Raw genomic sequence first — 27,374 nt, 5'->3', positions numbered from 1 at the left:
AGGAATCGAACCCGGGTCTCCCACGTGGAAGACTGAGCCACTGAACCAGCCGTGTACCTCAGCTTATATATTTTGAGCTTTATAGTATGTGTATTTGTCATCAGGTTAAGAAAAGCATTGAAACAATTGATCAGCTGCAAAATAAGTTACCTGGAAGTTCAGCAGAGAAAGCCTCAAAAGCAGAACTCTTAACCCTCCTTGAATATCATGACACATTCACTCTGGAGCTGGAACAGCAGCAGTCAGCTTTGGGCATGCTGCGGCAGCAAGCACTGAGCATGTTCCAGGATGGAGTCCCCCCAGCAGCTCTTGGAGAAGAGCCGGCTGCCCTAAAGAAAATCACAGCAATGCAAGACCTGTGCCTAAAGTAAGTGCACTCCTGCTCTCAATCTCCCATGCTAATTGTGGCCATGATCCAAAAGGACAACTGTGGTCCTAGAATATAGGGGTGCTCATCATGCCATCTTAAAAATGTGGGAAATGTTCCTAGCATCCTTGCTTTTCACTTGTCCTAAGTTTTCAGTCACTTATTAAAAAATACATATCTGGTAGTAATTAGGAATGCATTAGTAAACTGTACTGGAAGTCTCTCCCTACGAGCAGCAGAGACAGACAATTAAAGAAGTCATTTCAACAAAGTACGAGAAGGATACTATGGGAATACAGAACAGAGGCAACTAGTCTGGGAAGGGAGTCAGGGAAGGCATTCATTTCAAAGTGATGTATAAGCTGCAGGTTCAGCAGGCTTAGCCAGGCAGTAAATGTTGAAGTGTCTGAAAAGGAGAACAAAGCTTGGAAATAAGAATGGCACTTTCAAGGAATTATTGAATGGTAGGGGGTGGGGGAGAGTGTAATCCATAAGGGATTGATTCTCGGAAGATCAACAATTGAACCTATTTAGAATTTAGTGTTGATAAAGCTTGATAACACATTTAGCTGTGTGGGCACATAGGAGCAGATATAACGCCAAGGGCCAGGTAATAATAGCCTTTTATTGACTGGGAACTTAGGTGAAAGAGAAAGTTAATCATAATGATATATAATCAGGCTGCTTCACTTCTGGGGCCAGAGAAGAAATGCCAGATAATTTAACTCCTGTGTTAAATAATATTACCTCATACAGATCCTACATCCACTTATTTCAATATGGAGGATGATAGGGTAAAATCTGTCCGTGTGTTTGATCCTTTGTACCAAATGTACATGAACTCAAAGACTTGGAATTTTGATGTTGTGACCTTTTTAATGGTGAAATTTCCAAAGTTTGATGTTTCCTTTAAAAACCAGTTTCTAATTGCCACAAATATTCCAATTACAAGTTTCTTTTAAATGCCAATTATTCTGCATCATTTGACAAGATTTCCAAAGGTAACTGAACAATCTCCAGGTTAAAACAATCACCACGTTAGGTTAGGTTGGAAAATTAACTGTAATTTATGGCCTGGGAGAGAGTCAATCTCAATTTTCCAGTCATAAATCATTTACTTGCATATGATGTTTATATATTTTTCTGCTCTTCTTGAACTGAACTTAAATGTTACTGAAAATTATCTGGCAATTTCAGAAAGTGCCTTTACTTGCAGAAATATATACTTGGTTTGAGTTTCTTGTAACTGTTTTTGATAATATGATGTCATATCTGAAGGGGATTCTTTTGAGTCTAAACCTACTTCTGCTTTGTCCCTTGATGGTTCCTGAAGCATGCAGGAGAAAGTGAAGAATGCTGGAAAATTGGCAAAACAAGAGCTGACAGAGCGCGGAGTGGTGGAGACTCAGATCAACTCTGTGAAAGCTTGGATTCGGGAAACAAGTGAATATTTGGGGAATCCAACAATAGAAATAGACACTCAACTTGAAGAACTTCAGGTACAAAACTCTCTTCTTTCCCTATTTGCATCATAAAAAAAATCACCCTCATATTTATTAGACACCCTTGTTTATGTTCAATGAAATTAAATGAAACTATCCAATCACATTTTCAGCAATGTGTTAAATAAAAAGCACTTGGTATTTTTTCACGGGATCTTCTTTAGTATGTATTAATGTGCATATACTCTTTATTCAGAGACTAAAGAAAAACTTGTTTTAAAAAAATTTCCTAATTCCACACTTAACCATATATTGATGAATAATACATACCCTTTTTTTTGTACTTGTAAAAATCAGTGTCCTGATCAGGCTCCCCAAAATTCTTATGTTGATTTTTTCTGAAGATTCACCTAACAGAAGCCACACATCACCGACAGGACATTGAGAAAATGGCTGAAGAACAGAAGAATAAGTACCTGGGTCTTCATACTATATTACCTGCTGAACTCTCCCTTCAGCTAGCTGAAGTGGCATTGGACCTAGGAACTATCTATGATCAGGTAAGCCTTAGATTGGAAACCATGCCTTGCCAGTCTTTCTTAGAGTCAATTCTCTGGTGTAAGAATCCTTGATTTTCACCATGTATTCATGGAAACTGAGTAATAAACCACTGATATAAAATAGTTTACAACTGGGCTTTGATTCTTAGGCCAGGGAAACATCAGATGATCATGGACATGAACCAGTTTCTAATTGCCACAAATATTCATACTTAGCATACAATTAAAGACAGTTTATCTGCTTCCGTTGACGTTTGTCCAAAAAAGAATTTCAGGCAACAAGCTAAAATACATTGCATATATTTGTATGCAACAAATATTTTCCACAACATGCTCAGCCCTCTTCTAGGTGTTATATCAGTTCAGCAAGATCTCAATTAAGTAAGGGAAGATATTTAAGGAAAGGAAAAATCAAAGTAAGAAAAGTAAGGTAAAAGATGGAGTTATTACCCAGAATGCATGCTGGTGGGACCCAGAAAGTTCTAGAGGGAAAGTTTTCAGTTTAACTCTGGCTTTCTAATTACCAGTAAAAAGAATGTACATAATCCATTTCATGAATTTTTTTAAAAATCAGTTTTTTAAAAAGAAATAAATGATCATTCATAGTACTAAGACCGGAGAGAGATTTCTAGCTTAAGTTTCATTACTAGAAAAAACTTTTGTGTAGTGAAAATATCTTCAGTAATGTCTATGTGGAAGTGTAATGGTTTTCTAGCACTCTTCTGGCAGCTAACACTAAAGCACAGTTAGTTAAAATCATTGTGTAGAGAACAAAGGGAAGATATATGAATTTTAAACTGTTACCATAAATGGAAAAGAGTATTTTCATGTATGAAATACAAAATTCACAAATGGACTGGATTATTGTAAAATGCAAAGTATTTTAAAAATTGAACCAAAATTCCCTTCTATTGCATGATTTCTTTAACCTAAAATTAATGTATAATTTTCTATGTTAAATATTTAATTGACCTTTTTGGCGTTTCTTCCAAGACATTGAAAGGCCTGTTAGGAAGGATGATTTGATGAACTCAGATCTTTAAAAAAAAAAAAGTTAAAATGAACTTTTCTTTATATCTAGATAAATTTCTTATAGTAGAGTTATTCTTATGCATTCCATTTACTTTAGCATTCAAATCAAATTCATGAAGTCCAAGAATGAATGTAGTCTTTTGACAGTGTTAGTTCCATCCCTACTAAAGAAAATTTTAAAGTCCTTCATCTACATAAAGAAAACATTTCTCTTCTTAATATCTACTCTTTAGCATTCTATTGTAAACAAAAGTATGGGCATTCAGTTTTAAGTCAAACCGATGTCATTAGAAACCTGTAAATGTTTATTGTTCTTTTTCATCTTCATCATCAAATGTGCTTAACATTTTGTTGCCATGCTATAGGAATGCCTTTTGGAAGCTAGAAAAAGTGAGCAGATCATCAACAGCTACCTATAAAAAGGTACTTGGAAACAAACCTGTTGTTTCCATTTTTGTGGAGAAAAAGACTTCGAGGAGTTCCTTGTGTACTCAAGGTCACAGCGTTAGTAAATGGAGGAGATAGGATTCACTCAGGCTAACCATACTATCTATAATGAATATTCTATGAACATTTGATGAATGAAAGAATCGCTGGTTAAGCCTTGTTTGCTCCTTCATGGAAACAGCAGCAGAAAGAGTGAAATGAATGTATAAAGGTGGCGGGAAGTAAGGCAGCCCAGAAAGCTGAGCAAGATGTGCCAGCCACACAGATGCCAGAGCAGGGTTTACCCCTGAAATGTCTCTTGCCAACATCTTTTATTTGTTTTTTTTTACTTTTTTAATTATATAACATAACATATGTACAAAGCGGAAAAAAAAGGGGGGAGTAGTAGTTTTCAAAGCATTCATCAACAAAGAGTTACAAGACAGATCCCAGAGTTTGTCATGGGCTATCACACCATCATCTCAGATTTTTCCTTCTAGTTAGAACATTGGAGGCTTGAAGGAATAAATATTCTTTTATCAGCACAATCGACTTTTTATATGAGAAATATAAAAAAATATATGCAAAAAAGCAATAAATTTTCAAAGCACATTGCAACAATTAGTTGTAGAACAGATTTCAGAGTTTGGTATGGGTTACAATTCCACAATTTTAGGTTTTTACTTCTAGCTGCTCTAAGATACTGGAGACTAAAAGAAATATCAATGTAAAGATTCAGCAGTCATATTTGTTTGTTAAACCCTACCTTCTCTGTGTAACTCCACCATCACCTTTGATCTTTCTCCCACTCTTTAGGGGTATTTGGGCTATGCCCATTCTAACTTTTTCGTGTTGAAAAGGGCTGTTGATGATATGGGGTAGGGAGATGGAACTAGTTGATATTCTGGAGAGGCTGGCCCCTCTAGGTTTCAGGATTTATTTGGTCCAGGGACCCATTCAGAGGTTGTAGGTTTCTGGCAAGTTCCCCTAGTACATGGAAGCTTTGCAGAATCATATATTGCCCTAGGTATTCTTTAGGATGACTCATGAAGATCACTCGGGGTCCTTAGTATCTATTATCCAATTTTAACCTTCTGCTGTTCTTGTTGATTATTTAGGTCCAGGACAAAGTGAAAGAAGTTGAGCAAAGCAAGGCCATGAGCCAGGAGTTCAGCCGACAAATTCAGAAGGTAGCCAAAGATCTCACAACTATTCTCAATAAACTGAAAGCAAAGACTGATAATTTGGTTCAAGCTAAAGCTGAACAAAAGGTAAGGAAGGAGATGTGGAAACGTAAAGGGGGCTACTGCAAGAATGAAATCTATTTTCATAATTAGCTTTCTTCTAAGGGTATTTAAAAAGAAACAAACTTTCCTCCTTAGCAAGCTTCATTGAAACCAGATAGTAAGAGCAGGAAGTAAACAAACTTTATAAATGGAATAGCTTAAATCCACTCAACAATATAATTTCTTCTATTACTGAATATGAATGCATGTGTGTTTAAGAAGGAAGCTCGTCAAAGGACTCAGTAATGATTTAGGAATACAAGTGTGAAAATTCCAAAATCAGTCTTGTTCTCAGTAGCTAAATGTGGGTCTTCGTTCTCCTTATGCCTTGAGTGCCTAATCCTTTTTTGGTGGGGCAGAAGGAAAATATTATCCCTCCTAATTGACTTCACAGGAAAATAAACACTAAGATGACATCACACCCTGCTCTCCCTTTCCAAATGAAGTAACAGAAATGACCTGGCCATAGGGGAATCAGTTTTTATAATATTTCATTTTATAAAAATCGTTTAAAATATAATTCCTCTGATCTTGGAAAACCTGTTAAAATTGACTTTCGATAGTAGGCGATTCTTTCGTTTTGCTGCCCATCTAGGTGCTGGGAGAAGAATTAGATGGCTGTTGTATAAAGTTAATGGAACTAGACACAGCAGTGCAAAAATTCTCTGAACAGAATGGCCGATTGGGTAAGCCGCTGGCCAAGAAGGTAGGAAAACTGACTGAGCTTCACCAGCAGACACTGAGGCAGGCTGAGAGCCGGCTCGCCCAACTCAGCCAGGTATGCTTTCCAGTCCAGTTATCAGAATTCTCTAAGGCAGAAACTTCAGTGTGCTGTTTTTGTTTTTAAGTAAAAAGAAAATAGGAGTGGTCTGGATGTAGCTTGATAGATGATGATAAGGAGTAATTTGGATGTAGCTTCTTTCATACCATACCTGTGTCTCAAAGATTTACGTATAAACCTGTGTTTTTTTGTTGTTGGTTTTTTCAGTATGAAATCATGTTCTTAATTCGCTGATAAAGGTGGTCACATAAATGGACTTTGGAGTGAATAATTTGTGAACTGAGAAGTATTTTTGCAAATGAATACTTACCCATTCACGTGGCTTATAAAATCATTTTGGGATGAATTCAAGGAACTTAAAGTATGATAGGTGATTATTGATAAATGATAGATAGGTAATTAGAAGGATAGATAGTATTGGATGGATGGATAGATATAAATATATCAATATAGATAGATGATAGGATGGATAGATAGATAATTATAACTTTCCTTACTAAGTTCTGTTTGCACATTCATCATAAGTGTTGAATAAACTCCTTAATTGTTGAATTTGTGCAAATTGATTTTATTCTTTCTACAGTTAGGGACAAGTTCAATAAGGAGGAGGCAACCAATGAATTACCATACCAAAGCCTGGCATGCCATAATCCTCACCTGCTACCTCCTTGTCCAGTTACCTCCGTATGAGCGTTGGGTATGGTGAGGAGGGCTAGAGGGGAGCTGGACAGAGGAATAAGAGATGATAATGGGAAAGTAAGAAAAGAGCAAATCATTCAAGCTTATTAAGAGCTGGGACTTTATCCTAAAGTCATCAGGAAGCTTTAGACACATTTTCTACAAGGGAAATGATTTTTTCCCTATTACCTTTAAATAATAGCCCACCCCTGAGATTATTGTCTCCAATGAGACAAATGGAGGACTGGTTTCCAGGTTGAGAAACAAAGTTTACAGTATCTGAACATTAATGATTTTTCAGGCAGCATCACATTTAGAAGAATACACTGAAATGCTTGAATTCATTTTGAAGTGGATTGAAAAAGCTAAAGTCTTGGTGCGCGGCAAAATTGCGTGGAATTCTGCAAGCCAACTTCGCGAGCAATACATTTCACATCAGGTAACCTTGAGAATTAGTTTTTAAGTAGTAACTAAGAAAACAGTTTGTTTAGCTGGCTAGATGGACAGAAGGTTTAGAGGGCCCTGGTATAAAATTGCGATAGATCCCAAGTGCAAAAGAGGGCTAAGAGTTACTCCGGTAGTTTGACAGAATGAGCTGCTTGTGAGGTTTCATTAGGCCACATGGCTCATAAATATTCATCTCCCTAAGACCTTCCTGTCACTAAGACCAAAAATAATCAGCTGTAAAGGACTCTTTTTTTTTTTTTTTGCAGCTCCTTTGAAACTGTTATGTGCTTTGGGTACAATGGGGAAAGCCTTTCCCATGAAAAGATATAGTGAAGACTACAAGGAAAATAGGCCCTATACTTAGCTGGGAAAACCAAGCTCTGCCATTTAAAGCCATGTGATTTGAAGCAAAACACTTTGCCCCTCTAAATTCAGGCTTCTCATCAATAAATGAGCGGCATAAATAATATTGTACTGCAGAATTACTGTGAGTTTCAAGTGACCTAACACAGATGCAAACATCTAGCACATTACCTGTGTGTACAGGTGCTTGATAAGAGTCTGATGTCCCCCCTTCCTCTGGGCACCTGCCAGGTCTCAGTCATGGGCTCGCAGGAGGTGGGAGGGTGAGGACTGGTGGTCAGCTGGGAGAGAGCCATGAGTCCACACCACACATGGCCACATGACTTTATTTTCTCTGAAGTTACAGGACAAAAGTGTTCCTTTCTATTTGGTCATGTCATCCCGGAAATTATTTCATCCTTTTATAATCTAAGCTGGAATTAGATACAGATCTCCAATTGCCCAATTATGATCTTGCAGCAAGATAAAGAATTACTTTTGTTTGTTCCATTGGTATCCTTAAGTATGCCAGATTTTATTTCTTTTCTATTCTGACTTATATATACTTGTATCTTTCACATTCATTTCCTTTTCCATTTTAGTTGACAGAGTTATAGATCAAACCTTCATATTTTTCCTTCCTGGAATATTTTAACAGCCTCCTAATCAGTTTTGCTGTATCCACCCTCTTTCTTCTCAGAGAGCCTGCACCCTCCTCCCCAAGGCAGTTGTGTTGATTTGTAAACTTCTGGAACGTGATATGCCAGAACTGGAATGGCTTTTAAAAAGGGGAATTTATTAAGTTATGAGTTTACAGTTCAGAAAAGTGAAAGTAACCAAATTAGGGGACCAACAAGAGGTTACCTTAATTCAAGGAAGGTCCATGGGTAAGGAACACCTCTTGCCAGCTGGGTAGTCACGTGATTGGCATTTCCCTCTCTAGGATCTGTATTAACATCTCATGGTGATGTCTGCTGGGCTGCAAGCACCTCCAAACATCTGAGTCTCTGTTCTCCATGCGTCCACATCTGTATCAGCTCTGCTGTGACGTTTCTGTTGGCTCTGAGGCTTCTGTCATTTCTCTTGTATCTGAGGTTTCTCCAGAACATTTCCAGTTTTAAAGGATTCCATAAGCTAAACAAGACCCACCTGGAATGGGTGGAGCCACATCTCCCTCTAATCAAAGGTCACAGCCATAATTGGGCATGTCACATCTCCATGGAGATAATCTAATCAAGTTACCAGCATACAGTGCTGAGTAGGGATTAAAATAAATGACTGCTCTCATAAGATTGGATCAGGATTAACATAGGACTTTTCTGGGGTACATAATATCTTCAAACTGGCACAGCAGTTTTCCTTAAATATCTTCAGTCTTCTGCTTGAGGATATGCTGGGGTATTGACAGGCAAGACTGAATTTACCACTGGTTTGGAAACATTAAAAAACATCCAACCCCATTGGGAATCTAGAAATGAAAATTAAAGCAAACAAAAAAGAGCAAGAGATAGTGTTTTAACTATCAAGTTAACACTCTTTTAAAAGGTCACATTTAATGAAGTGAGAATGCTCAAACACTGCTGATAATATGGTAAAATATTTAGAGAAACAATTGACAAAATACATCATGAGCCTCAAAAACGTTACTAATCTGATCTGGTGATTCTACTTTCCAGACATTAGGTCTAAAATCCAAAATGTAGAAAGTATTTTATGCAGTATTAACAACTGTAGTGAAATTTTAAAGAAAATTTCAATATCAAATAATTTCTCTGAGTAATGAAATGAAATAAGTCTTTAAAATGAGCACGAAAGCTTTAAAAAATAGTTCCCGTGCACTTTCATAGATTTATCAACACATACTTATAGACTATTTTTCAAAAGCTGGGCATTTTGCAAGGCATTTTGTAATACAAAGAATTTCCCCTCTTCTCTTTTCCCCAGGGAGTTGATAATCTAGGGGAGGAAACAGATTTAAAAAACAAAGAAAAACAGAGCAAAAAATAGAGACAGTTGTAATTGGGTATGACAGATGCAGGGGCGGGGGTCTCAGTGTACCCAAGGAGTCCACGGGAGGGTGCTCAGGTAGGCTGCATGGGGTGAGAGCATGGTTAGGGAAGGCTTCTTGGGAAAGGATGACACTGGGCTACTCTTGAAAAATGCCTCCTTGTTGTGTAATGTGTTTTACACAAAAGCAGCATATTGCAGAGAGAAGGGAGAGAAAGAGGTGCTGCATTGGGGCCACTGGAGGGCAGCCTGGGAAGGAGGGACATAGGGGAAGCGGAAAGAGGGATGAGAGTCGAGAGATAAGAAACAGACAGATCATGAAAATGGATTAAGAACTTGGATTTTTTCCTAAAATCACCATGAAGCTTTTGACAGGCATTTTGCAGGCAAGCCAAGTTCAGGCTTGTATTTTAAGGAAGGTGGCATAGCATTAGTGAAGACGAGAGAATATCAGAGAGGCTGTTAGAAATTGGCTTCCGTATCCCAGTAGAAACAGCACTGCTTCTCTTTGGAATTTGAGAGAAGGAAGTAAAATCATGAGATATTAAGGATCTAGAAGATCCCGACTTGGTGAGTGATTGGAAGTGGGTGAGGGAGGAAGGGTCGAGGGTGGTTCCCAGATCTCTGACTTGGGCATGTGGGTGGCTGGAGGGTACCACGGAATGTGGGTTCCTGGCACAGCTGATCAGGAGAGAACTCAGCTTGTGCACAGTTTTGGGAACATCTCTTGAGCCTACCTTAGGAATCAAAGCCAGCTGAGTTTATCCAGAGAGAGTATGCAGTGAGAAAGTGCATATGTTCAAATGTTAGGTGGAAAAGAGATGGAAGTTTATAGGTTTGCCCTAATCTCAATCACCTATAAATATACCCAAAGGTAACAGCAGCTATCTCTGGGTTATGGAATTGTGGAATATTTTATTTTCTTCTTTACATTTTACTATGTTTTCTAAGCTTCGTACAATGTCTAGGTATTAAATTCACTGTGAGAAAAAATTATGAGCTTTAAAAATAGGGGTTCCTTGGATGAATAAAGTCCTACCTCCCGTTCTCCTCTTTGCACATTGCACACACCAGTGACACATTCTGGGCACACGTGCCTCTGTGCCTTTGCTTATACGGTTCCTTCAATGTGAAATGTCTTTCCTCCTCCTCCCCATCTGTGAAAAGGCAAATATGCTTCAGGCTAAACTCAAAAGTCACAGTGCCAGGGAGCCTTCTCCCACCTTCCTTCAGGTCAGAGATCATCCTGACGCCAGATGCTTTGCATCTTCATCATACCACTTTTCATATAATGTGCTTGATGTGGTGATTTAGCCACTTGTATTATTATTGCTCCCAATAGATCATACCATCTGAATGGCTGTGGTTTATTCCTCTTGGTATCCCCAAGAGTTTCTACCCCTTTGTCTTACTTAGAACAAGTGATCAAAGGTATTTCAGCTTGTAATGCTCTCGTCCTATTTTCATTTCATTGACTGATATGCACTTAGGGCTTAGATATAGGACACAAGGGCTGACAGATACCTCTTCAGTTTCAGTAGCAGAAAAGGAGGGTCCAGAGACCCTGTCAAGACATGCTGTGTGTTCGAGCATCACCTTTGTAGGAATATGTGATCCTGACTCAGAGGAAGAGGCTTGGGGAGGGGGATGATGTGGGAGCCTGGTGGCCCAACACTTATACCTGTGACTGTGGCAAATTGTTTACAGCTGCTGTCTTAGTTTGCCAAGGCTTTTCTGACAGATGCCACACAATGAGTTGGCTGAACAACAGGAATTTATTGGCTCACAGTCTGGAAGCTTAGAAGTCCACACTCAAGGCGTCAGCAAGGGCATAGTTTCTCCCCAATGTCTGTAACATTCTGATGCTGACTTGCCACAATCCTTGGGGCTCCTTGGCTTGTATCTCTGCCTCCCGCCACCTGGCTCTCTCCCTCTCCTTGTGTCTGCTCTTTCAGTTTCCTCTACTTCCAGCGTCTGGCTCCTCTCTTCATAAGGCCCCCATCATATGGATTATGACCCGCTGTGATTCACTTGTCCACACCCAAATAAGGTCGTGGAAGATACTATTCACGAATGACTCTACATATTGACTCACCTTAACATATTCGAATGTACTATTTACAAATAGGTTCACACCCACAGGAATGTGGATTAAGATTTAAAACATATATTTTGGCTGGGGGAGAGAGGTACATAATTCAATCGACCATGCCTCTTGTGAAATAAGAACAATAGTGGGTGGCTATCTGGTGGGGGTGGGAGCTGGGGTGGGTGAAGATTAAACATGAGAACATTCCCGCAGCACCTGCACGTGCTCGCTGGAGTGGCAGGTGGCATCTTGGTTCTCACTGCTTGCCCCGCCGCTGTTCTTTCCACAATGCTGAGTTCCTATACCTCTCTGCCTCCCTATCAACATCATGAATATTGGCTGTTCTCTCTAGAGCATGCTGGAACAATCAGAAGAAATTCACAGCAACCTGGAGGCAATGACTGAAAAGCTCCAGCATCTCACAAGTGTGTACTTGACAGGGAAAATGTCTCAGCAAGTAGCAGAACTGGGACGGGAGGCTGAGGAGTTGCAGCAAATGATCAAAATTCGTCTGCAGAATCTCCAGGATGCTTCCAAGGTAAAAAAAAAAAAAACAAAAACAGAAAAGAATCTATTATTTTAAAAAGGCATCTGTTGTAGAGATACAGTACAGTGCTTACCTCCAGTATGTTTTGTTCTGTTTTTTTTGCCTGATCTATGGTTTTGGGCTTCCAAGGCATATGATATTCTTGTCGCTTTTTTTGCTCCAGGATATGAAAAAGTTTGAAGCAGAGCTAAAAAACTTAAAAGCTGCTTTGGAGCAAGCCCAGGCAACACTGACTTCTCCTGAAGTTGGACGACTCAGCCTCAAAGAGCAGCTTTCTCATCGACAGGTAAGCCACACGCAGACACACGTGCACACACAAACAAAATTAGGGTAAATGGGTGGGGACTTAAATCAGAAAAAAATATAGCTAAGAAAAATAATTTCTAAATTCAGCTATAGTTTTAGCACCTTTTTACGCATTATGTTTAAAAAATATCTGTAAATTTTTTTTTAAAAAGATTATTTTAAAAAATGTTTCTAACTTGTAACATAGCTGCAATTTGGTAAACGGCATTTGCTTAGGAAATGAACTATTCAAATATAATATAGGGTTAAGATATAAATGTTTGAAATGTGACATTGCACTTGCAGCATTTGTTGTCTGAAATGGAGTCGCTTAAGCCCAAAGTCCGAGCTGTGCAGTCCTGCCAGAGCGCGCTGCGCATCCCCGAGGACGTGGTGACCAGCCTGCCACTGTGCCGGGCAGCCCTGCGCCTGCAAGACGAGGCCAGCCGCCTGCAGCACGCAGCCATCCAGCGGTGCAACATCATGCAGGCAGGTGCCACGGGCCCCCGGCCTCTGCAGGACGGTCGCCAGGCCCCTGAAGCAGTAACGAATGAGTCATGGGCTTCTTTTCTTAGCATTGTGTGGGCTCAGCCATCAAAACACATCCACGGTGCTACATTTGACAGATTGTTGTGGTTATATAAAATTAGGAGATGCTAATGTGATCATTTGGATCACTCACAAAAGCCTGGGGAAGTCTCCATAGAAGATTTCCTTTGGCAATAGCTATCTTTTCGTAATATTTTTCATATAGAACAACTGCTAAAGGTTCCTTTTTTATGCAATCATATATTTTCATCTCATACTATTCACCTGAGAATAATCTAGAACCTTGTAGTTTGAGCTTTCTGGCATCTTATATTACAGAATGAACTTTTTTCCTGTTTTGGCTTTTGATGCATTGACTGTGTTTTGTTGCCTAAAAAATGCATCTCAGTGTGGTAGCTTGTTGTCCCTTCTCCTAATAAAAGAAGAATCATTTGCCACAAAGATATTACACTTATGTAATATCTTTATATGTTGTCCTGGAGATGACATTACAATCACTGGAAGATGGGGAGATAGGAGGTAAAATCCCTAGATGTCCCAGATCTACAACACCACTTAGATATTTCTGAACCTTCCCTCTAAAACCTTTTATTAAAATTATTGATGAATCAAAAATAGTTAAATAGTTAGAGTCTTCACTCCTCCCTATTCATATCTATCTGCTGTGTCAAAAAAATGCATGCATAGTCTCTCATTAAATTCTTAATGGTCCGTTTATTCTTGCTTCCTGCTGTGTCCTGTAACTTGATAGACAGCCAATTCCTGAGTTAGAAGTCATGCATAATTCACTTTTTTACCCCCCTACTGTGGCACTTAGCAGAAAGCCTTACCTATATATATATTCAGTACTTCTTGGATGGAAAAATGAATTAATTATAGTTTTCCTGTTTCCCACCTCGGACAGTTACCTTAGTCATTTCCAGGACAATGTGGATAGGGAGGAAGGATTCTAACCACGCAACGTTTGGGTTCATCAACAATCTGGGCGAAAAGTTTTCAAGAGAAGGCTCAGAATATCTAAGTGTTGTCCAGGATTGGAACTACCTAATGAATGTTATCAGTCAATTCTTGATTCCCTAGACACACCAATGAAGAGGCATTAACACGGTGTGTCGTGTGGCAGACAGCTGCTGCATGGCATCACTTACGTGGTTATGAATATAAAAAGAAAATCATGTGTGCTTTTCCAAGGAGGCTGTGGTGCAGTATGAACAATATGAACAGGAAATGAGACACCTCCAGGAGCTGATAGAAGGAGCTCACAGAGAGATTGAGGACAAGCCTGTGGCCACCAGTAACATCCAGGAGCTGCAGGCCCAGATTTCCCGGCATGAGGTAAGACAAGGATACAGGCAGAAAGCTAAGGGCAGTATGTTACTTTGCAAACTGCTGCAATGCGATATGTCAGAACCGGGATGCCTTTTTAAAAGGGGAATTTGGTAAGTTACAAGTTTACAGCTCTAAGTCTATAAAAATGTCTGCCTAAGGCATCCAAGGAAGATAATTTAATTCAGAAAGGCCGATGGGTCAGGAACACCTCTGTCAGCGGGGTAGTCACATGGCTGGCATCTGCTGGTCCCTTGCTCCTGGGTTCCATTGCTTTCAGCTTCTGTTCCTGTGGGGATTCCTCACTTTGCTGATCCGGGGCTGGCTTTCATCTCTTGGCTTCCCTTGGCCCTGTCCAGGTTCTGGCTTAACATCTCATGGCAACATCTGCTGAACTCGAAGCATCTCCAAACAGCCATGTCTCTGTTCTCCAAGTGGCGGAATCTGTGCTGGCTCTGCTGTGAAGTTTCTGTTGGCTCTGTCATTTCTGACTCTTTCCAAAATGCTTCTTCTTTTAAAGGATTCCAGTAAACGAATCAAGACCCCCCTGGAACAGGTGGTGTCCCATCTCCATCTAATCAAAGGTCACACCCACAACTGGGCCCGTCATACCTCTGTGGGGATAATCTAATCAAAGTTTACAACATACGTTGTTGAATCAGGATTAAAAGAAATGGCTGCCTCTGCAAGCTTGGATTAGGATTAACACATAGATTTTCTGGGGTACATAATAGATTCGAACTGGCACAGGCAGGAAGCTGGTTGCATCAGAATATGAGTGGTTCCTGGTGAATGGAAAAGGAAGGTTCCCCTGCCCTGCATAGGGCTGTGTTCAGTGCGTGGGCAGCCTCTTAGATTGAGTTTGCTTTTGAGGGCTGTTTTTGCTGGTTCTTTCCAAGACCCAGAAACTTGAGTCTTCCCCTTGATTTTACAATTTCTTTCCAGGTTGTCAATACCCTATCTCAACTGTGACCCACCAGCCTTCACCTACATCCCATATTCTCAGAGTTAACATACTAGAACAGTCTAATCATTAAATTTAAAGCCTACAAGATAGAACAGTGGTCAAAGCCTTGCTTTGTTGGTCTCTATCTTAAAAAAGAAGGAACAGTTTAAAAACAAGCTAACATATCAGTGTTGCTCTTTGAAACATTGGTCATTTCAGCTGCTTTCACCAAAATCAGAGAATCATCCTTGTTTAAGTTCCTGATCTCCAGATCAGTCCTTTTCGCATCTTCTCCACTTTCAAATGTGTCTACTTCCTGGTTTCTTTGGTGTCATTATGACCTTAGGACTTGCATGCTTCTTGTGCAAATGTGGTCTCAGAGACCATAGACTTCCAATGTTTGAGTACACTGCAGCTTGGTTAATTTCCATTTTTGACCTGTTAACTTCTACATAGGTCTCCTTCACTCTTTCTTTTGGGGGTTGGTTCATAGCATCATGAAGTTGAGTAAGTGACTATAGAGAAGGTGTCTTATTTCTCTGTGCAAAGAATGGAGGTTTAGCTTATCCTTCCAGCTATTCCATTTTAACTCTGTTATAAGAGCAACAAAATATAAAGATGTAAGAGGTGCCTTATAAGGAGGGAAAATTTCATTGCCTCTCCTCTATACAGTTATTTAATTTCTTCACACATCCAATACATCAATCATTTACATTTATATGTGATATGTAAAATAATGTAAACAAATAAGCCCCCTACTCCTATGACTGTAGATATCTGTATTAAATATTTATTTCTCTTATGCCACTGGTTAAATGAAAATATATTGTGCAGATTTTTGTACTACTATTTATACAACTTATACAATAGACTGTATATTACATTTTTTAATCCCATTTCATAAAATCTAGACATTTTTATAACAACTTTTTTTTTCATGGTACTGAAAATATTTTTAATCCTGTCTAGAATAGTAATAATTACCATTACTCTTTTATTTTCTAAAATAAATTACAAAATAGTTTTATAATATCTTTTCATAACAACCCTGTGAGGTAGGGATTTTTTTCTTCTTTTTAATCACCTCCATTTTACTGATAATAAACTGACCCATCCTTTTTTATTTTAATGACCACCTGAACTCCCAGATCTAGTCACTACTAAAAACTGGACTCAAACCCATGATCTTTGACTTCAAATTCCATGATATTTTCACCGTAGCAGAAACCATTTGGACTTCCTCATTGGAATGAAAAGAGGAAGCTCAAGAAAGGAACAAATACTTTCCACAGTTACAGATCTACCTGTTGGCAGTCAGAAGTGAAATGTGTCTGCCCAGCTCCTAGTTTACAGTATCTGATTATTTTGCAACATATTCTCCTTATAATTACAAGCATTAATGTAAACATCTGTTAGTTGTGTATGATGCAGATCACATTTCCACATTCATTATGACATAGGTTGTCCTGTGGGAGTTTCATTGTCTGTGTAACACAAACATAGGAAGAAAAGTGCTGAATGGATGATAACAAAAATTTGGAAGTAGGCTTTTCCCTGTATTTTCACCTGCTTTTAATTGAATTTCAATCTTATGGTGAATCAAGTTAGCCCACAAGTAACTTTAACTCATAAAAAGACCAGATAATTTATTCACTTCTAAGGAATTCACATTTTACTCTTTTGGTAATTTTTCAAAAGTTGCTTTTTTAACTTGAAAAATACTATCTTGCTGATTGTAAATTGTGGGAGAGCATATTTCTGCTTCTTTGCTCCCTGTCCCTCCTCCCCGGCCCCAGCAGTTTCTTGTAAACCTAGTCAGTCTAAATCTTGGATGTAAGAACCAGGGAGCTACACTTTTGACAAATAGCCAGATGAGTTTTATACACAGTAAAGTTGAGGATTCTGGCTTAGGTGATGGGATGCATGCTGTCTGTGCGGGCATGCCTGTGCCAGGTATGGGGGAGGAACTGTGACCACCCACTAGGACACAAAGTGTAGGAGGGCCAATCCCAACTCTGTCTGCTTCACCAAGGTCCCTCAGATTTATCCCAACGGAGGGCAAGCCATTGTAAGACTTCTTAGTGGCTTGTCCTACAACAAAACAGCATTTGAGGAGTCCAGAGAGCCGGTTGGCATCTGCTCTATTGGTGTGTTAATTAATTGTAGTAACTATCGTTTATTGAGAGCCTGGGTGATTAGCTCTAGGCTGGTTGTAACAAATAGATATTTAATCACAAAAACCCTATCAGGTTTAATACACTAGTTACAGCCCCAGAATCATTAGAAGTAATGAGTTTTTAATCCAGAGGTCATAATTTTTCAATTCCTTTTTTAAAAATCCTAATCTAGAAGTCAGGAAGACAGACTGCCGAGTGATGTCTGCTAAATTCTCCCTGCACTCAGCCAGTGTTAGTTGGAAGGGAGAAAACAACGATAGAACTAAGTAGTTTATATGTGTATGCTTGTATATAAATATATATATATGTGCATGCATGTATGTTTATATGTATATACATTTTTTTTTTACATGGACAGGCACCGGGAATCAAACCTGGGTCCTCTGGCATCGCAGGCAAGCATTCCTGCCTGCTGAGCCACCATGGCCCGCCCTATACATTATTATTTTAAAGACTTCAATATCTTATACCTTTGTTGCAAACTGTGTTCTGTGCAGACACTGATTGCCAGCTTTTCAAGCAAAGAAACCAAGCAAAAAGAATAGAACAGAGTAACGGCTTTTCATTTTGGGGCCTGATATTTAGTAACATGCATTTCCCTTTCTTTTAAGATACATTCATCTTTTAAGCAAGCAAGAAAAGTGTAACTTTAATATTTTAGAATTACCATACTCCTAAAATAGAAACATAGTTATCTTTGAAAGAACTGTATGTTGTCCAGCATATATTTTAAATAAGCTCTTGATTGAAAAAATACACAGCCTCCATCTCTGAAAAGAAGTTGTCCTCCATCCCCAATAACATGTGAACTTAAAGGACATTAGATTTGAACTGAACTTCAAGTTGAAAGCTCTAGTTTGAAATATCAGGAACATTTGCAGCATGAGGGGCCCCCTGAGAGAAAACTTGGGGGGAAATCTGTATAAAAATTAAGTCCCCATATGTAAAATTTAGCTTATCTAGAAGAAGCAAAGCAAAGCAAAACAATTCCTTAGAGTAACAGGAATTGACAGGCAGTTTACTTTGTGATCCTGTCTATAACAAGTGACTGTTTTCTCTATCGGACGTATTTGATCTGGTAAGAGCTGAGTGTTGCATTTTTGTCGTTTTTCTCATCACATGACCTAATTTCCATGGCAGGAACCATCTGACAAATTTCAGGTTCTTTAAGGCATTGCAGAGCAAGTTCTTCAGGGTCCCCAGGTGGAGTGTAACTCGCCGTTGGAGCCCGCGCATCCATCCGAACCCCTTTGCTTTCTGTTTTGCCCCCAGCGCCACCTCCCCCGCGCTTTCCTGCCCCACTGCTCCGCGCAGGGCGCTGTGGTTTGGCTCCGCCGCGCGCGGCTGTCTGACTCGCTCGCCCGGGGCGCACATCCTGCCTCTCCACTGCCGGGCTGCAGGCTGCCTGCGCGTTCATTGGCTGGCCCTGCAGAAGCAGAGCCTGCCGGCTGGGGAAGAATGAATGCTGCCAGCTCCGTTTCCTCCTGATGCTGCTCCGTCAGCCGGGGCAAAAAAACAACAACAACAAAAAATGTTTCCTCAGGAGCTGGCCCAGAAAATCAAGGGCTACCAGGAGCAGATCGCCTCTCTCAATTCCAAGTGCAAGATGCTCACCATGCGGGCCAAGCACGCCACAATGCTGCTGACCGTGACTGAGGTGGAGGGGCTGGCGGCTGGCACGGAGGACCTGGACCAGGAACTCCTCCCCGCGCCTTCGGCCCAGCCCTCCGTGGTCATGGTAAGAACCGGCAGCACCGCCCTGGGTTTGCTGGGGCTGCTGGCGCTCTCTTCTCAGTGGTGCCCGGGTACTGTCTACAGGATTCCTCGCCGGGGCCTATTTCAGGGATCAGCGTTGGATGTTGCAGATTAGAATTAAGGGGCAGTTTCCCATTAACTCTCTTTGACTTCATTTGGGCCAAGGCCAGTCTTTGACTCTGTAAACTGACAGTTGAAATGAAGCTTCTTTGCTTGAGACTACTGAACTACTTAAGATGCCCCGGGTCTACCCTGCATTTGTTTATAGTTAAGCAATAATACTGAGAGGCTCTAAGCTTAAAAAAAAAAAAAATTCCTTTGCAAAGTCTCCTAGTATTCTGGGGGAGTGGAAATCATGGTTCATATGCCTATTTGTGTTTTTCCAAGCTCATACTGGAGTTGACAGGACATGTGCATGCAGTCTGTTGAATAAATGTTTAGTAAAATTTAGAAGAAAAGCTATTATTAGAATAATGATGTTTTGCTCTGGATTAAAATAAATTCCAACAATTTCATTCTTTCCCCATATACTTTGCTTGTAAAATACATTAATAGTGATAACAGTGTTTTTCCATGTATGAGCCGTGCCTCGGGGAATATGTGATGCCTGGGCTGCCCGTTTGGTGAGATGTTTTTGGGTGTATTTATTTCCCTAGAATTTCTGGAACTTGCCCATTAAAGACCAAGATTTATTTCTTAGATGCGTGCCTCATTTCTCTGATTCTGATCTTTCTAGTTATTTTAAAGACACACACACACAATCACACACAAAGTAATAAGGAAAGAATTATTTAATCAAGAGCAAAACTCTTTAATATAATGTACCCCCGACCTCCGCTTGTTTTACAAATGCCATATTCATTTCAGGACAAACATTTTCAAGTACAAATCGAGAATGAGCGTGCCAATTTGGGTCTCGATAATTCTGACCTTTTGGCTATAGAATTGTTTCTGATTTTTGCATGTACCTTGTTGGCATTCCTAACTGATTTTCCTGTCCTCTGGGCTTTTTCCCTTTACATGGCAGGTAACTGCTGGCCGCTGCCACACCTTGCTGTCCCCTGTCAGTGAGGAGTCTGGGGAGGAGGGAACCAGCAGTGAGCTCTCCTCTCCACCTGCCTGCCGCTCCCCGTCACCTGTGGCTCACACGGATGCTTCTGTTAACCAGGTACCTCCCACTGGGCATCCCTCCAGCTGTGCTCTTTGGAGGGATGCAGGACTCTAACCTCTGCTCTTACTGAACTGTGGGTGTAACTCCCAGATACCTCTGCATTTAGCTCAAGGGACATGCTATTAGGTGTTAGAGTCACAGAAGCTATGACTGTCATGGCAGGCCACTGACTGGTTCATCATCTCCTTTCCTTAGCTACTGAAAACAAGGTGAACAAAAATTAGGTCATGGAAATTGAAGCCTTAGAAGGCCCATTTTAAGGCTTTAGTTTCTTAACCATTTGCATCTTACAACAGAAAATGAAATGTTTATGTCACCATTCTAAAATAACAAGATTCTTTGCTATTTTAGCATACACTGAACATAGTTTTTGACACTTCACAGCTCATGAAAAACTTCTGGCCATATTATACCCTTTCATAGTTTTGAAAAAATTTATTAATTGTGAACGAATTTTAGGGACAGCTGCATATATATGCTAGAATATATAAATATGTGTGTGTGTGCTTTCTCACTTCTCTTTCAATATCTTAAATTTTATTTCCTATAAAATGAGGACAATATGGTTTTTGAGGTGCCTTTTAACTTGCATTATATTAAATTTAGATTTTAGAAAATTAAATATGTCAAAAGCTTTCATTAAAATATTAGATAGAAATAAAAAAGATTTTACAATAACCAACATTTAAAAAAAATCCATGCTACGTAATACTTCCTTTCTTTTTTAGCGAGAACAACTAAAAACATTTAAAAATTAAGTTCCCATGAGATTGCACGTGTTGAAAACAGATGAGGTGTGTTATCATAAAAGAAACATTATATATCAGCAAATGTTTCATAAACTATACTGTAAATTGCTCATATTGTCTTTATTTTAGAAGCAGAAGCATTCAAAATAGGATTTCTGTGGTAAAGAGGGAGGAAAAAGAAAAATTAAATTGAGGAAACCTTTATGTAAAACAATTCTCCATTCATCAAATCCTTATTGAATGCCTGCTTGGCAGGAAACATTGGGCTGGATATGGGAGGAGAAAAAGAGAGTGAGATAGCAGCTGCCCCTGCACTCAGCGACCTCACAACCTAGAACAGGTAGTTGTGGAACCAGTCATAACAAAGTCTGAGAGGAAATTGAAAAAAAAAGAAGAAGTTTCAGGCACTTCAGAGAATTTGGGAAACTCTTCTCCAAAATCCTGATTTTAAAAATATATATTACTCATTCTTTGACACATGTTCTTGTGGTCACAGCTGTTATTAGAATCAGGGAAATGTAGCTATAGACAACTGTTAATTGCATAGGGAAAATTTATCCTATATATAATGTTTAATATTCTTAAACATTTCAAATTGAACAATAAATTTTGACCTTGATACTAGCACTCTGGAATGAGCATACCTTTTTGAAAACTTAATGCCACTTCCTGTTAAGTTTCTTTCAATATGTGCAAAAATAAAACAAGCAAATGTGTTTGTTATGATCACTTTAACTATGAAGCGTAACCAAATCCTAAAGTTGGGAGATGGTGGTTTGTTTTAATCCCATTTTGACACCCATCCACCAGTCTCAGGAAAACATCAAACAACCTTATTAACCTAACATTTAATTTTACAAATTAAGGGGGAGAATGTCTTCATTGAGTTTAAATGTGGCAGCATTAGTTAGAGGGAGCTGTTAAAAAGCAAATAGGTTATGCTTAGGGTTGCTCAAAAAAAGTCAGCCTGAAATGATCTGTCATTGCGGTTACATTTTATTCTTCTACAGTAATGTAAATGAGGGGAAAATAAAAAATATTGCAACATGCCCTGCGATGCATTGGATTTACCAAATTTCCTTTTGAACCTGAGGAAGACAAGTAGCGTCCCCTGAAGTTCCAGTTTACAGGCTCAGAATGCTATGCAGAGCATACACAGCTGTGCTCTTCTACTCAAGGAGCGAGTAACTATAACTGCTTTCTCAAACTGCAGCTGTTAAAAAAAAGAAAAAAAGGAAGGCTTTGTGCTGGCTGCTTCTGTAAGTAGACCTCTGTTATGTAACCAGTGATTCCCACTCACAATGTGTTGGGTCTCTAGCAGTAGCTATTAGCTAACCTGTAATCACAGTCAAGCTTACTGGAGGGTAGAGATAAAGAATTTGCTACTTGATCCCCTTAGAAGTATGCCAAGACTTACCCCCAGGGAAGGGGTGAGAGGAGCAGAGGCTTGAAAAGAGTAATGGAGTAATGTACTTGGCTCAAGGTTAAAGCCCAAAATGCGGGTCCCAGCTCTTCCCCTTCTCATCCAGTGCCCTTGAAAGTCCCTTAATCTCTTCATTTGTAAATGGGAAGCCATTCTACTTTGTGGGATTGTGAAAATTAAATGTGATGTTGATGGTGAAAGCTCTTTATTTAATTGGAAAACGCTAATCGAATAGTAGCTGTGGTTTTCCAAATGCATTTTCTTAGGTATCCAGTGAGTATTTTTTTTAAGCATTTTTTATTGATAAAACAACCTACAAACACAAACATTCTTAACATACAAACATTCCATACATGGTGTACAATCAATGGCTCACGTATCATCACACAGTTGTGTATTCATCATCATGTCATTTTTTAGAACATTTGCATCTCTCCAGAAAAAGAAATAAAAAGAAAAAACTCATACATACCCATATTCCTTACCCCTACCTTTCATTGACCACTAGTATTTCCATCTACCCAATTTATTTTAATCCAGTGAGTAGTAACTCTCATTATTTAGGTTCATAAGCAATGAAAGACATATTTTAGAGGTGATTTTTCGCTACACTCATATTGCCTTTATTTATTAGTTACTAATAACTTAATTAGCACTAAGTATAAGATTGATTTCCTGAATCTCTGTATAACCTTCAAATATATGTTATTCATCTATAACAGTTGATACAGTTTCAAATCCTTTTGAGTGACTAGATGCATCATTTCCTGTTAATAGACATGAGCCCCACCCCCACCCCCACTGCCAGAAATATTTGTTTTAACAAATTTGTTTTATTCTAGTTCTTTTGGGGGCTTTTTGGATTGATTTATAATGGAGTATTTAATTTCAAGTTTTTACAACATTTAAAGCACATTTTTGCTTTTGTTTGTGCACAGTGAGTACTGGCTTCCATGTGCATAAAATATTAGAGTTTACAAGAGGGCTTTTGCATATATTATTCATTATGAATACATAGTCCTGTCTGTTTTTTGCCAAACACTCTACAACATGCTCTGGAGCAAAGATTCCGAGCACTGCCCCGATCTTCAAAGAAGAGCTCATGGCATTATAGGAGAACGGACCAATGGCTATGGGAAAGGTGAGGGGTCCTATGAGAGAAGGAGGCAGAGGGGGTTGTGGAGGGACCTAGGGGAAGTACCCAGCTGGGCTGGGCTTCAGGTGGATCAGGGCTGGCACCCTTCAGATTAAAGGAAGTGTACAAGTGAGCCACTTGGGATGCACTGGGGTGGTGTGACATCATGTGTTCTAGGGAGAAGGAATGGCATGTGGGAAGGTGTGGAGTAAGGAAGGGAAATCAAAGCAACTGGAAATAATATCAGTATAACAGGAAACTGTCTATATCCAGTATAACAGGAAAAACTTAAGTTTTGTGGAGGAGGGGCAGTTGAAATGAGGCAGAGAGGGAAGAGAAATGAGGCTGAGAGGGATGCAGGAACCACCTCTTGAAGGACCTTGAAGATCACATAAAAAGAATTTGAAATTTACCCTGAAACTAAAGTTCACCACTAAGGGTATTTAACTAGCAACTGTGTGCAGAACTGAGTTTAAGAATAGACTGTTCTGGATCCATATGGACAGGAAAATAAAAATGGGCAAATGCAGAGCTAGGGAAGCTGGTCAGGTACAGGAATTACAAACTCTCCTGCCTGATCCAGGCTGGGGGTGGGGATAGATGAGTGAAACAGACTGGCGGAGCTAAGGGGACCTGAAGAGCCTCTGCACCTCGTAAAGAAGTCTGCCTTATCCTCTGTCGGAGTTACTACAACCATGTAGACATAGAGGCCAGTATTGCTAAAACTTCTGAGTTTCAAGAGAAGCTATAAATCTGGATTTTTAGGAAATTTCCCTATTTTAATGCACGCAGGCTAGAGGCAGTCTGTAGGCTGCTAGTTTGTAACCCTTGAGCTAGGAAGTTTTTTCTGTAATGAGCAAAGCCAAATGGTGGGATTCTAGGAGTAGGTGAAGGATTATCCTTCAGCAGAGAAACTGGCAGGCATGAGATAGGGGTGAGACTAGATATAGACAGGCATTAGAAAATTTGAGAACCTACAGGAATATCTCCTTGATGGCTTTGATCATGTGTGTGCATATGTGCTCAAAGTTGAAACCAGTTATGTTTTCCAGGTGTGTGATGAAAAAGTCAAAGAGGCAGGGATATAAGTATGTTGGGGGCTGCATAACTTTAGATGTATCTACAAGTGGGATGGAGCAGCCCAGAAATGACAGGCTGTCATGTTCAAGGGCATGGTGGAGTGAAAATTTGAGACTATGGAGATGAAGACATGAGGACACTAAGAAAATTCACTCAAGATGCTGGCAAGGTTAGGAGTGAAGAGGAAAACCATTCTCCATGTTCCAAAGAAATATACTACTGGGGAGTTATCTGGAAGTTGCAGCCATAACAACAAAATGAATAGAAGGTGTCAGAACCACTCATTAATTCATTTAATCCTCAAAACAGCCCAAACAAGGGAACAAACAAAACAGTACAAACAAGGAAACTGATTAACAGGCTATGGATGATGTTCTCTAATTATGGAGCTATTTAGAAGGAGAATTGCAGCTGGAATCCCAGGTGTCCTGACTCCCAGTCTGAACTCATCCTTCTACCCCACACTGCTTCTACCCTCTCACAGACCCCCACAAACACCAGACCCCTTCCTGAAATTACAATGAGTTCCCATTTCTTTACTCTAAAGGCCTCCCCTTCTTTCTTACAATATTCTGCAGCTGGGGCCTACTGTAATGCTTTTTACCAAAACACGTTTATCAATAAGGCTCACGTATTTTATATTAACGTAATTATCTTCAGCGGTACGACTGCTGAAACAGGGAGCTTGGCAATAGCAATTCCCAGATTGCAAGCATTACCTACAAATTTGATTTCCATCCATATCAATACTAATAAATAACCACAGAAACAGGTGGAAATATATAAATTATAAGTTGTAATGTAGCAAATTTCACGATCAGTTCTAAAAATATGTAATGTGACTTATGACCCAAGAGATGTAAAAAATTCAAAAGCAAATTTTCATCATATGCTTTGATCAGTTCTTGTGTACCTCTAGGAATTGAAGAGAAGGGAGTCATTTTATTATTTGTTTCTTTCTTAAAGTAGATGTAACTTCCCCATTGCATTTTCCCTTATTTCATATTAAAATATTAAATTAATTTCTTTGAATAATAAAGTCACTAATCTTAAAAATCTGGCTACATCTAAAAAATGACTTTCTATGCACTTAATTTTACATGAATCAACTACTCTGAAAAATTATTCTAAACTTTTAATCCATATACCAAAAAACATTTTAGAAAATAAACAATTCGGATTCCCTTTTCCCCCTTTTTTGCTATACTCCTTCATCTTTAAATAGAAGTACACCACTTAGATCTACCGTACTTTTATTTTACCAATTTAAAATCAGAATGACTTTTGGCAACATGAAATATTGGTAAAGCTGTTCTTTCATAACTGTCTGTACCAAAGTTCTTAAGTAATTAAAATGTGCTTTGATATGATGATTCATGTTTAAATTCTTATCCCTAGAGTTTACTGACTTCACTAGTCTGTGGCTCCCAGTGAAAGGTGTAGAACCTAAACCTTTCTCCCTCAGAATAGATAAACCCCAGAGCATTTAATCTAGACTTTGCCTTCCTTTTCAATGCAATACTCTGCCTTGCACTCACAGGACATTGCTTATTACCAAGCCTTGTCTGCAGAGAGGCTGCAGATGGATGCTGCCAGGATCCACCCCGGTCCCTCCTCATACCAGGAGCTCTATGAGCCAGGGCTGGAGCCATCTGCCACTGCCAAACTGGACGACTTGCAGCGTTCTTGGGAAACCTTGAAGAATGTGGTGAGTCTTTCCAGCATTTGGAATTTGTTAAGTCTACCAGACACCAAGTACCTCGTGTTGTCTTACGAAACCCAGGCATGGTGTTGACACATCCAGGACGCAGTTGAATGTCCTGTGTTAGGCCACAGAGGTAAAGCAGTGAGGAAATGAATGTCATAAGTGGCTAGAAGATAAGGGGCTAGGAAACATGTGGTAATATCCCTTTTCTTGTTTAGATCAGTGAAAAGCAGCGTTCCCTCTACGAAGCACTGGAACGCCAACAGAAGTACCAGGACTCCCTGCAGTCCATCTCTACAAAAATGGAGGCCGTGGAGATGAGACTCAATGAGAGTCTAGAACCTGGCAAGAGTCCTGAGAGCCAGATGGCTGAACACCAGGTAAAAATAGCTATGACTTCAATTTCCTGCATGATTAAGTAGGTGCACTGTTCTGACTGGCCACCCTGTCGGGCCAGGCTGACTCTTTAAAAATATATCAGTTATTGCAGAGTAAGCAAGATTCCCAGGGGTGATGGTTTCAGCCGCTACTCCAGGGAGGGACCTAAGAGAGAAAGAAACTAATGCAGCCCCTGAATCTAGTTTAAAAAGTCTGGGTGCATTGATGTTGCTTTTCTTTTATTGCACAAAGTGTTTTCTTAGTTGCCAAATTATTTTGATGTTGCTGTAAGGCAACACCCTCTCTGGGTGTTGTTTTAAGAAACTTAGCTGGTATGTACCCCTCATTTGCCTTTATTTATTGCTTGGCCAGGCAGTGGAAATCGAACCCAGGTCTCCGGCATGGCAGGCAAGAACTCTGCCACTGAGCCACCATTGCCCACCTCCCCATTATTTCTTAAGAGAGAGTCTCAGACTTCGTTGGGCAAAGAAGCAGTTATTAAAATATGGATTCTGAACTGTTATGTTGTTCCTGATGCAGATCATTTTTAGAAGGTTCTGCCAACTGGGCAAAGTTTCAGTTTTACATGGAAACAGATGATGACCTTCACCTAACTCAGAAAGATAATGTAAAAAAAGCGCACCAATTTGGAATGAATGCTAAGAAATGTGGATTTGTTAATGTCTGGTTA

General features: G+C 39.6%; 1 protein-coding gene across 14 annotated transcripts in view; it reads left to right on the top strand.

Annotated features, from left to right (window-relative positions):
• Positions 1-27,374, top strand: part of SYNE1 (spectrin repeat containing nuclear envelope protein 1) — a 536,476-nt gene that overhangs the window by 338,591 nt on the left and 170,511 nt on the right. For all 14 annotated transcript variants that reach the window (XM_077149294.1, XM_077149293.1, XM_077149295.1 and 11 more), the window contains 14 exons: positions 105-367; positions 1,701-1,866; positions 2,214-2,369; positions 4,946-5,098; positions 5,709-5,891; positions 6,874-7,011; positions 11,810-11,995; positions 12,168-12,290; positions 12,596-12,778; positions 14,030-14,173; positions 18,831-19,025; positions 20,070-20,210; positions 26,141-26,308; positions 26,524-26,685. In XM_077149294.1, the coding sequence (XP_077005409.1) occupies positions 105-367; positions 1,701-1,866; positions 2,214-2,369; positions 4,946-5,098; positions 5,709-5,891; positions 6,874-7,011; positions 11,810-11,995; positions 12,168-12,290; positions 12,596-12,778; positions 14,030-14,173; positions 18,831-19,025; positions 20,070-20,210; positions 26,141-26,308; positions 26,524-26,685 (2,361 nt within the window). The remainder of the gene's footprint in view (positions 1-104; positions 368-1,700; positions 1,867-2,213; positions 2,370-4,945; positions 5,099-5,708; positions 5,892-6,873; positions 7,012-11,809; positions 11,996-12,167; positions 12,291-12,595; positions 12,779-14,029; positions 14,174-18,830; positions 19,026-20,069; positions 20,211-26,140; positions 26,309-26,523; positions 26,686-27,374) is intronic.

This window comes from Tamandua tetradactyla, chromosome 2, assembly GCF_023851605.1.
Source record: "Tamandua tetradactyla isolate mTamTet1 chromosome 2, mTamTet1.pri, whole genome shotgun sequence".
Classification (NCBI taxonomy): domain Eukaryota; kingdom Metazoa; phylum Chordata; class Mammalia; order Pilosa; family Myrmecophagidae; genus Tamandua; species Tamandua tetradactyla.
The sequence above is the reverse complement of the archived record's forward strand: the minus strand, read 5'-3'. Positions and strand labels throughout refer to the sequence as shown.